Raw genomic sequence first — 12,446 nt, forward strand, 5'->3', positions numbered from 1 at the left:
GCCTTTTTACAATGCAAATACATTAGCAGCATTGTCTGTAATGGTGTTTTTAAATGCAAAACTTTTCTTTTAAGAAGTACCATGTTAATACCTAGGTATTAACAAGCTTGCTGTAATTTCACTTCATGGCGTTGTAGTTTATTCATTCAGTAAGTATTAAAGTATCACTATCTGACAGCCTCAGAACATTTTGTTACAAACTGCACAACAAATTGAAGGCAGCACTTTTCTTGAGTGTGGCTTTATGATTCTAGAGAGTTCAAGGTTGTTGCGGCGCTTCCGGTGACGTCATCGCGCACTGACCGACGTCCATAATGGACTTGCAGCTGTTCTCCGACAAACAATAACAAGAGCAGCGAGCGAGCGAACGACGGCGGCGGCTTCCGTGTCTGTAATCGCGCTGATATTGAGCCTGCGAGGCGTCTCGACCCTGACATTGCCGGCGAGGAAACTCTGGCCTCCGCTGCCTCCTCCTCCGACTCGGAAACCGGCGGAGCTTCGCCGCCCCCGCGGAAGAAAAGCCGAGGCTCGGCGGCGGAGGGAGCAGGAGAGAGCGGGGCGTCTGCTGCCGGGATCACGGGCCTCTCTGCGGCGTCTTTCCCAACCCCCAACCAGCACTCGGCCATCCGTCTCAATAACAGCTCGCAGTCGCGGAGATCCGCCACTGTAAACGCGTTTTATAATATGCAGGCCAACGGGACAGGAGGACAGGAGCCGGAGCCGCAGCTGTCTTGCAGGAACGGAGAGTCCTCGTCCTCCGCAGCGGGAGCTGTGCACTCCAACGGGCTGCTGTCCTCCGCTAATAACGGGCTGCCGTCCACCGAGAGCCCGGCGTCAGACACCAGCATGAAGAAGAAGAAACGACTGTCCCAGAGCGACGAGGACGTGATCAGGCTCATAGGACAACATCTACACGGGTTAGGACTCAAGTAAGTGAAGCTAAGCGCGATATCATCGGGTTATTATTGGATTGATCAAATCAGATGAAGCCATGATGCTGTCAGTGCGGCTTTCCTGAGAGTGTCAGCGGTGTTATTGTGCTTTCACGATGGTGTCAGTTGTGTTTTTGTAACGTGTCACCGATGTTTTTCGGTTTTAATGATCACGGCAGTGGTGTTTTTGTCTTTTCATGATGGTGTCAGTAGCGTTCTTCAAACATGTCAGTGCTGTTGTTTTCATAACAGTGGCGCTGGTGTTTTGTGCTTTCGTGATCGTGTCAGTAGTGTTTTTGTACCATGTTAGTGGTGTTATTGTGTATTAATAACCGTGTCAGTCTTGTTAGTGTACTTTCATGGTAGTGTCAGTGGTGTTTTTGTGCTTTCATGCTTCTAATATTACTATTTTGTAACATTTCAGTGGATTTTTCTTAGATTTCAGTGATGTGTTTGTGCTTTCATGATCGCGTCAGTGGTGTTTTTGTTGTCATGATGGTGTCAGTAGTGTTTTTGTACCATGTTAGTATTGTTGTTGTTTTTTAAAAACAGTGTCAGTGGTGTCTTTGTGCTGTCATGATCATCTTATTACGATTTTGCAACATTTGTCTTAATTTCAGTGGTGTTTTTGTGCTTTCACAATGGTGTCAGTACTGTTCTAGTAACATGTCAGTGCTGTTATTGTTTTAATAACAGTGTCAGTAGGGTTTCTGAACCATGCCAGTGGTGTTACTGCTTTTTAGCAACAGTGTCAGTGGTGTTTTTGTTGTCATCATGGTGTCAATAGTGTTTTTTGCTATAAATGAAGAGCTGTTTTGTAATATGTCAGATTTGTTTTAGATTTCTGTGGTGTTGTTGTGTTTTTCTTGATAGTGCCAGTGGAGTTTTTGTTGTCATGATGGTGTCAGTAGTGTTTTTTTATACCATGTCAGTATTGTTATTGTTTTTAATAACCATGTCAGTGGTGTCTTTGTGCTGTCATGATCATCTTATTACGATTTTGCAACATTTGTCTTAATTTCAGTGGTGTTTTTGTGCTTTCACGATGGTGTCAGTACTGTTCTGGTAGCATGTCAGTGCTGTCATTGTTTTAATAACAGTGTCAGTAGGGTTTCCGAACCATGCCAGTGGTGTTACTGCTTTTTAGCAACAGTGTCAGTGGTGTTTTTCTGTTGTCATGATGGTGTCAGTGGTGTTTTGTAATATGTCAGTAGATTTGTTTTAGATTTCGGTGGAGTTTTTATGTCATGATGGTGTCAGTAGTGTTTGTAATATATCAGTGGTTCTTAATGGTTTTAACTATGTCAGTGGTGTTATTGTTGTTGTGATCGTGTTATTTCTCTTTTGTAACATGTCAGTGGATTTTTCTTAGATTTCAGTGGTGAGTTTGTGCTTTTATGATCGTGTCAGTGGAGTTTTTGTTGTCTTGATGGAGTCAGTAGTGTTCTTATAACATTTCAGAGCTGATTTTGTTTTAATAACAGCGGCTTTGCTGTTTCTGTTCTTTCAAGATCATGTCAGTAGAGTTTTAGGTCATGATGGTATCAGTGTTTTTGTAACATATCAGTGGTTCTTACTGGTTTTCAATAACAATGTCAGTGGTGTTATTTTCTTTAATAACAGTGTCAGTTGTGTTTTGCAATATGTCAGTATTTATTTTTTTTTTAATTGGTTTTCATTGGAGTTTTTGTTGTTTTTGTCAGTGCTGTTGTTGTTTTCATAACAGTGGCAGGGGTGTTTTTGTGCTTTCGTGATTGTGTCAGTGGAGTTTTTGTCGTGATGGTGTCAGTAGTGTTTTTGTACCATGTTAGTGATGTTATTATTATTTAATAATGTCAGTCATGTTATTGTACTTTGGTGGTGTCAGTGGTGTTTTTGTGCTTTCATGTTCGTGTTATTGCTATTTTGTAACGTCAGTGGATTTTTCTTAGATTTCGGTGGTGATTTTGTTCTTTCAAGATTGTGTCAGTAGAGTTTTTGTTTTCATGATGGTGTCAGTAGTGTTTTTGTACCATGTCACTGGTGTTACTGTTTTTTAATAACAGTGTCAGTGGTGTTATTGTACTTTGATGGTGGTGTCAGTAGTGTTTTTGTAAAATGGTACTTTTTCTGTTTTGATTTATTTGTCAGTGGAGTTTTTATGTCGTAATGGTGTCAGTAGTGTTTTTGTAACATGTCAGTGGTGTTATTGTTTAATAACAGTGTCAGTGGTATTTTTGTGCTGTCAGTTGTGTTTTGTAATATGGTAGTATGTTTTTTTGATCGGTTTTGTTTGGTGTTTTTGTTGATTTTTGTGGCTGTTGTTTTTATAACATTGGCAGCGGTGTTTTTGTGCTTTTGCGATTGTGTCAGTGGAGTTTTTGTTGTCATCATTTTGTTGTTCATCAGCAGCATTTGCACCATTGTACCATGTCAGTTGTGTTACTAATACTTTTTTAAATAATTGTGTCAGTGGTTTTATTGTACCTTTGTACTTTCATGGTGGTGTTTTTGTGCTTTTATGATTGTGTTATTACTATTTAGTAACATGTCAGTGGATTTTTTTCTTAGATTTCAGTGGTGATTTTGTGTTTTCATGATGTTGCCAGTAGTGTTCTTACATCATGTCAGTGCTGTTATTGTTTTCACAACAGTGTCAGTGCTGTTTTTGTGTTTGTTTATTGGTGATTTAAATTTCTGTGCTTCATGTTGAGGTCCGTAGTGTTTTTGTACCATGTTAGTGGTGCTATTGTTTTGTAATAACAATGTCAGTAGAATTTTTGTGCTTAGTTTTGTAACATGTTAGTATTTTTATTGGTTTTCATTGGTGTTTTTGTGTATGTCAGTCAGTAGATATTTGTAATAAGTCAGATTTGTTTTATATTTCAGTGGTGCTTTTATGACATTGTCAGTGGTATTTTTTCATAGTTTTTATTGTGTTTTTTTTTGTGTTTTCATGAAGATGTCAGTAGTTTTTTGTGACGTCAGTGGTGTTATTGTTTTCATAATGGTGTCAGTGGTATTTTGTGACATGTTGTGGATTTTGTTTGTTTGTTTTGAGTGGTGCTTTAATGGTATTGTCAGTAGTTGTTTTGTGTTTTGGAGTTTTCTGCTTTAATATTAGTGTAATAATAGTTACCTTTAGGCTTTTTCAGTGGTATTTTTGTATTTTCATGCTATTGTTGCTCTAAACTGCCAGACACTCTATAATAATATAATATTGCTTCGGCAAATACAGTATAATCTAATGTTGCTATAGAACTCAAAGAGGCACTAAACCAAGTACACAAGTCCCTGTAAGACCTTCATATAACAAAAAGAATAAAAACTTTTTTTAATAAAAACTGAATTTGAAAGTTGCACAAGCACCTATATGTGTATATATGCATATCTAATGTATTAGTTTACTAGTTTGTTATTGTTGTCAAGGTAAGAGCAAATGCTTTTATTGCAGTATGTCTTCTCTTTTGGTGTAGAAAAGTAGGTGAATTGGTGCTCCGCACAGTTTGTAGTGAGTTGAGTAGGAGTAGTGACACATTCAGGAGTTTATATGTTAATTATTGTGTTCATGAATCAAACACTGACTTGTTGTTGCTAGGAGATTAGAACCGTGTGTGTGTGTCGTCTATGCAGGAGTGAAACATTCTGAATCAAATCTCTAATCCTGACACTATCATGTGAAAGGAGTATGAGTCCACTTCACAATATTCATTAACATATTTCTTTTCGTCATATTTCAGTCAAACTGTGGACTTGTTGATGCAGGAATCAGGCTGTAGACTTGAGCATCCAGCTGCTACCAAGTTCAGGAATCATGTGATGGAGGGAGAGTGGGAAAAGGTAAGTCTTCATGTAGCCAGTCAAAGAAAAAACAATGCTTGTGGCGTGCAGATGAGAGACAACTGGAATGTTTTGTTTACTCCCGACACAATGAAAGGAATTTTTAAAGCACTGTATGCAACCATGGAACAGTGATGGCCTCAGATTTTAATACTGTGTTACTGAGTGATTGAGATATGTGTCCCAAAGCACTTACATGGAACTAAATTAGTTTAAAGAATGGCATGGTATTACTCTGATGCATATCTGAATAAGCATAATAGCCTTGTCATGATGATAACAACCTTTATTCGTCTTGCTTTCTGTCTGATGTGTACGTGAATCATCCATCTGTTTAATCACTGAATCTTTAGTACACAAGTTGTCTCTTGTCATTAAAACATTAGAGCTTTTTATAGTATGCATGCTGTAGTCAGACATGATGCACAATTTCTTCTAATTTAACAACAGGTTTTAGAGGCCAGTGAATAAGAACAGTCTATTAAAGCAATAGTTCTCCCAAAAATGACAATTTGCTGAAAATGTACTCACCCTCACAGGGCTCCACAGTGCAACTGAAAACTACTGCGTTTGACAAAAAATATTATAATAATACCCATTCAGCATATTTGTGTATGTGCTGAGGGAAGCTTCTATGGGGAAGGTTTCCATGTGTTTTTGCAACATTATGCATCACAGACATATCTCATGAATCCCTTCATAAATAAAGTGTAGAGAGAGGGTAAATAAGAAATTCATTGTACAGTGTTGAGAGCTTCATTGATGTAATGGAACTTTGAACATCTGATAAAAACATCACAACAATTCACACCACTCCAATCCATCAATTGACAACTGAAAGAACCAATGATCATTAGAGTATTTTAACTTTTTTTTTTTTAAATATGACTCCATAATAACTCTTCCTTTAGTGAAAAAGTCATCTAGTCTGAATTAGGAGAGAAATATGCACAGATCAAGTGCAATTTACAAGCCAAAGCAGTTATAAACAAATATGTAGGTGGATTTTGATATGAGAAGACAACAGGAGACTTTCCCTTTTCTTTTCTTTCCTTTTTTTTTTTTTACACAAGACTTAGTGTTATTCTAGCCTGGGTTTTCCCCATGCTGCCTTAAGCACAGCGTGATTTTATTCACGCTGGAAACCATGGACCAAATTTTCACCTCAGATAGGGAACCAATCACAGAACGGGGAGGGAGCAGCAAGACGATGACGCCTTCTATGCGACTCACCGAAGCAGTTTGTTTATAACTATGGATCCATCATGGCAGCAGACACAAAGTTATCTTTCGATTCAGCCTTAGATAGTGTTCTAAGTAGTTTAGAACGCAAGTTTATTTTGAAAAAAGAGCAACTTTTGGCGTTCGCTCTACATATGTCATCCGGTATAATTGAAACGATTAGCTATGAGCTACGCACAGGTGCATTTGATAGACATTTGTATCGCCCAATAAACTGCTCTGGGCATTCGTAAACCACGCCTCAAATACGAGAAAATGAACATGTGGTTCCCAGACCACGAATCCTGACGTTGTCATGACGTGGTTTGGTGTTAGCCAGGCTAGTGTTATTCTGAATTATAGACTCTATTTTGGCCATTTTTGGGACTGTTTAAACCAAGGGGTGGTTTGAAGTTAAAAACGTTTTTATGATGGATTTATGACAAACACAAACATTTTGCTTCACGAGATGTTAAAAGGATAGTTCACACTAAAATGAAAATATAATGTTTATCTGCTTTCCCCCAGGGCATCCAAGATGAGGGTGACTTTGTTTCTTCAGTAGAACACAAACGAAGATTTTTAACTCAAACCTTTGCAGTCTGTCAGTCATATAATGGCAGTCAGTGGTTACCAATTCTTTAAGAGTAAAAACACATACACAGACAAAACCAAATTAAACCCTGCGGCTCGTGACGATACATTGAGGTGTTAAGACTCAAAACAATTGGTCTGTGCAAGAAACTGAACAGTATTTATATCATTATATGCCTCTGATCCACCGCAACGTTCTTCTCTCCTGTACGGAAGCGATCTGTCGCTCATTGTTTACACAGTGCATTTTAGCCTCTAAAAATGGTGATTACTTGTGCTTATCCTGATTCTGGCAATCGATTAAAATCTAAAACATTACGTTTCCTTGTGTGAACTCATCTGAGAGTGTTGACTTTTCACAGACTACATTGCCGGCTGATGTGAGCGCGTTCTATATAGCTGAACGTTGCAGTGGATCAGAGGTAAATAATGATATAAATACTGTTCAGTTTCTTGCACAGACCAATCGTTTTGTGTCTTAACACCTCAATGTATCGTCACGAGCCACAGGGTTTAATTTGGTTTTGTCTCTGTATGTTTGTTTTTTTTACTCTTAAAGATTTGGTGCCCTTTGACTGTCATATGACTGTTTGTGTTCTACTGAAGAAAGAAAGTCACCTACATCTTGGATGCCCTGGGGGAAAGCAGATAAACATTACATTTTCATTTTTGGGTTAACTATCCCTTTAACTGATGGACTGGAGTGGTGTGGATTACATTTGGATTATTGTGATGTTTTTATCATCTGTTTGGACTCTCATTCTGACGGCACCCATTCACTGCAGAGGGTCCTTTGGTGAGCAAGTGATGCTACATTTGTCCAAATCTGATGAAGAAACAAGCACATCTTACACCGTGTCCCAACTACACGCAAGATCTTGAAAATAATTGTAAGCAAACATATACGTTAAAACTGCGAACCAACAAGTGTTTCCCATGACAAAGATGGTATGTAGTATTTTGGGGAGACACTGCAGGCAAAACACTGTTTTGAGATTTTCAGACTAGTGGTATGAAAACACCCAAAAGGCACTGCTAAGTCTTTCTTTTATAGCATTTTATCTATTTGTGTCAGTAGATTTCAATTACAATACTCATTTTTAAAGGCCGTTTTCATAAAATGAGTTTTTTTTCTCCTACACTGAGCCATAAATCTCCACTTCAGTAGCACTTACACACACCAAACTTTAACATTTTAATCTTGTCTATATCCTGACGTTTTTTACAGAAGGATTTGTTCATATACAATTAGCTTGATTTTATACAACATTTTATTCCCCACCAAACTGTAAACAATATATATGTGACCCTGGACCACAAAACCAGTCATAAGTGTAAATTTGCCAAATCCGAGATTCTTATGTCATCTGAAAGCTGAGTAAATAAGCTTTCCATTGATATATTGTTTGTTAAAATAGGACAATGTTTGTCTGAGATACTGTTTGAAAACCTGGAATCTGATGGTGCAAAAAAATCTAAATATTGAGAAAATCACCTTAAAAGTTGTCCAAATGAAGTTCTTAGCAATGCGTATTACTAATCAAAAATCAAGTTTTTATATATCTACGATAGAAAATTTACAAAATATCGTCATGGAACATGATCTTTACTCAATATGCTAATGATTTTTGGCATAAAGGAAAAATCGATTATTTTGACCCATACAATGTATTTTTGGCTATTGCTACAAATATACCCGTGCTACTTAAGACTGGTTTTGTGGTCCAGGGTCACATATTTTCTCCCTGTTCTAATTTTCTGAATTATGTTGTGACCAAATGAGATAGCCAAAATTTCTTCTGTAAATACTTTTGACTCTAATATGTCACAAAAATTAAACAAGAACCTTGAAACTCTCTTCATCCAGTGTTTAGATTTTTGCTACTAGACGTGTATGCAAATTAGCGCATATTTCATTAAATAATGTCTCATTTGCATATTAAAACCTAACATTTGAGAAAACTTGTAATACAAAAAATGTTTGCAATTATCAATGTAATCAATCAACTGGGTAAGTAAGGTGTTAACTATTAGTTAATTTTTTTTACCCTATTCACCAGCAGTGTCTCGCCTTGTTAAAAGGTTTAATATTTCTGAATTAGTTGGGAGTGCAGTGCGCTTTGCCATAAATTGCTTGTCTCTGGAATCTTGTTGCGTCGTGTGTAGTTAGATTTGTCTGAGAGTGAGTACATATTCAACAATTTAAAATGTTTGGGTTAAATATCTGATTAAAACAGTAGAATCTACTATCTAGTAGGATTACACCTTATGGGTGTTTCTAAACTTTGCCCTTTTGTGTATGTAAAGATCATAATGGTCAAAAGAAGCCAGACAAACAACAGATAAGGGCTTGTCAACTTGTGAAAACTCAGTTAATCTGTCTGTGGTTTCTAACAGGCTGAGAGTGACCTCAACGAGCTGAAAGCACTGATGCATTCACCCAGCGCCGTGGTGGTAAGAGTCCAAAGTCTTCTCAACATCTCCCCCATTCATTTTATGAACGGCCTGATTGATTTTCTCCTGTGTTGTTCAGCGGATGAAGTTCCTGCTCCTGCAGCAGAAGTATCTGGAGTATCTGGAGGATGGGAAGGTTCTAGAAGCGCTGCAGGTGCTCAGAGCCGAACTCACGCCCCTGAAGTACAACACTGAACGCATCCACGTCCTCAGCGGGTATCACACCTCACTCCTATTTTGGTTGCATTAGGACAACAATGTCACTTCCTGTTTTTTTTTTCTTTCTTTTAATGACATATTCATAGTGTTCTATAATAAGAAAGCAACTCTGACCTCTAAAATAAATTCTGCATGCTGACACAACATTTTATGCTTTTATGAAGCCTCCAATATAAAATAAAATATGTGACCCTGGACCACAAAACCAGTCATAAGGTTAATTTTGACAAAACTGAGATTTATACATCATATGAAAGCTCAATAAATAAGCTTTCTATTGATGTATGGTTTGTTAGGATAGGACAATATTTGGCTGAGATACATCTATTTGAAATCAGAAATCTGAGGATGCAAAAAAATCAAAAAGACTGAGAAAATCACCTTTAAAGTTGTCCAAATTAAGTTCTTAACAATGCATATTACAAATCAAAAATTACATTTTGATATGTTTACAGTAGGAATTTTACAAAAAATCTTCATGGAACATGAACTTTACTTAATTTCTTAATGATTTTTGGCATAAAAGAAAAATCAAAAATTTTGACCCATGCAATGTATTTTTGGCTATTGCTACAAATATACCCCAGCGACTTAAGACTGGTTTTGTGGTCCAGGGTCACATATTGGTAAAAAAAATAGTTTTTTTTTTTTTTTTTGTTACAGTTTCTTTTTAAGGTGAGGTTGTTACAGTGTAATAAGTACTGAGTAATGTTCATTATCTGTGTAGTTTCTATATGGTTAAGACTAGGGTTTGGTTTAGGGTTAGTGTCTTGTAATTATGCATCATTTTCTGTCATTACTATAATAAGTAACATTACTATCATGTAACATAACTACATCATCAAAATCAAGTTAGTATTTTATGTTGCTTGCCAAAAGCATCATTTTATATGAAAAATGTAAAACACAAGTTTCAACATCCAAAATCAAATCAAAACCCAAGTTGCCCTGTGTTTGTAAAATCAAGTTGCACCCTACTTTTGTTCTGTTTCTTTTGGAAGTATGTCATCTGTTGCAAAAGGTGATGTCATGTTGACTTTAAAGGCACAGCAGCAAAAAATGACCCATTTATTTTTAAGAGTCAAGCAGACTGGAAGACGAAATCATTTAAACTGATTTTAGACCTCAGTGCAGGGTTATTATCGTTAACAAAAAGCTAAAACCATATGAAAACATTTTTATTATTTGAAACTGTAACTAAAATAAGATAAAGTATTAAAGTACTTGTAAACTTATTTTATTTCTAGGTAGTTGTCAAAGCAAATATTTCTCATTTTCCTTAACTTTAATTTGTGACTTACTAAAATAACTAAAACTAAATGAACTAAAACTTGTATAAACATATTTAAAAAAAAATACTTAAACTAAAATGAAATCTATGGAATCCTGTTTTCACCTGGGGATAAAAATATTACCTGGATTTTTATCTCACATTTCAGGTTTTTTTTCCTAATTGTGATTTTTTTTATCCAACGATTCTCACTTCTTTTCTCACAATTGTGAGATAAACTTATTATTGCAAGTTGTAAAGTCCATTTCTGAGGAAAAAAAGTCGGCTCACAATTTTGACATTTCCTTGAAATTGTGAGTTTATGTCATGCAATTCTGAGAAAAAACATCAGAATTGTGAGATAAAGTCACTATTACTTTTTATTTTTTGTTCAGTGGTGGAAATAAGCTTCCATAGAAAACAGAAAATCTATTTGAAGAAAATCTAATTCAAAATATTAACAAAAAATGTAATAGTATATCAATTATACCAAAATGACACTTTCTCAGTGAGGGGTAAAGTTTTTTTTAAAACTGAGATTTATACCTCATCTGAAAGCTGAATTAATAAGCTTTTCATTAAGTATATAGGACAGTATTATTACAAAATATTATTAAAAAAAAAAAAAACGAAATATAGTGAAAATCACCTTTAAAATTGTCTAAATAAAGTTTGTCTCGCATCGCATGTCTTCCATGAGAAGAGAAAGGGCTGGTTGTTGCTGGTTACTGTATGATGACTGAAATCACCAAATGGCCTTAAACCATTAGTAAATAAACTAAACAATATTATGTTTAATAGATGCACCAATTGTATTTATTCTGACAGCGCTGCATGAGCTCCTCAGCCAGGGTTCAAAGTTCAAAGCTCGAGGGAAATCTGCGAATGAGAATCATTCATAAATCTGCTGCTGTGAGCAAAAAATAGCACTGAGGTCTTCTTGTGGGTTTCCACCAAAATAAAAGTCAACATTCATAAATGTTAGCATTGTAATTTTACTGTTGTTCTGTAAAATAAAAAAAAAAAGTAAGACAAAAAAGACGATAACAATCATTTCAACCGATCTATTAACACATTTATTATAACATTCTCATTTCCTCAGCAAGGCTGCATTTATTTGTACATTAAAACACAAACTTATTATTTTTAAGTTAAATTATGCTTTGTTGGTAAGCTATAATGTCTCCTAGAATGTTAAAAATGTTAAATATTTTTAAATAGTTTTTTTTGTAATTTATTTTTTTCTTTGAGAAGCAAGACAAAGAAAGCTGTAAAAAGAAAATATTGGCTATTCAATTTATGCAATGGTGAAAAGAACTGGCAAAATGCATGGGAGAAAAACATGAAAAAAACCAAACCATTGTGTAATTTTGTTCGGCTTCGGCCAAGAATTTTCATTTCGATGGATCCCTATTTAATATAGGCCTACATACTGTTTAAACAAATGCCATAGTATGCAAATATAAGGTTAAAGGGTGTTTTTAGAGTAAAATCTATTTTTGTTTCATGGTTTACTTCTTCTTTTTAGTCTGGTTTCATTTCTCCATGTTGTAAACTCTTGGGGCAAGGCTTCTAAAGCAGGGTTTTTAGCCGCCACATTTATCAACGTACAATCATTTGTATGATGGGAATGGCGGAATCACACATGAACTGTGTCATAAGTTGATTTGTGTGTTTGGATCTGTGCTTATTTCTATGTTAGATTGATAAGTAAGGCTTGTTGTATTTTTGACTATTGCTACAAATATACCAGTGCTACTTGTGGTCCTGGTTCACATCTAATTCATTTGATTTGTGGAATACTAGTCCAGATTCAGAATTCTTTTCTTTTTGTCATCTAATCTAATGAACACTTTCATTTATGCTCCAAAGAGGCAAGCAACTTTAATTAAAGTTTAATAGCTCTGTGGCTCCAGCCTTATTTTATCAGTGCATAG

At 35.9% G+C, this 12,446-nt stretch overlaps 1 protein-coding gene across 2 annotated transcripts in view; it reads left to right on the forward strand.

The window, feature by feature from the left end:
* The first annotated feature begins 318 nt into the window (after positions 1-318).
* Positions 319-12,446, forward strand: part of LOC141342227 (WD repeat-containing protein 26-like) — a 35,250-nt gene continuing 23,122 nt past the window's right edge. The window contains exons 1-4 of one of the 2 annotated variants that reach the window (XM_073846631.1): positions 319-929; positions 4,652-4,751; positions 8,964-9,020; positions 9,100-9,236. In XM_073846631.1, the coding sequence (XP_073702732.1) occupies positions 685-929; positions 4,652-4,751; positions 8,964-9,020; positions 9,100-9,236 (539 nt within the window). In that variant the 5' untranslated portion in view covers positions 319-684. The remainder of the gene's footprint in view (positions 930-4,651; positions 4,752-8,963; positions 9,021-9,099; positions 9,237-12,446) is intronic. The other variant, XM_073846630.1, reaches the window with a different exon arrangement.

The sequence above is a fragment of the Garra rufa genome, chromosome 9, assembly GCF_049309525.1.
Source record: "Garra rufa chromosome 9, GarRuf1.0, whole genome shotgun sequence".
NCBI classification, from domain to species: Eukaryota; Metazoa; Chordata; class Actinopteri; order Cypriniformes; family Cyprinidae; genus Garra; species Garra rufa.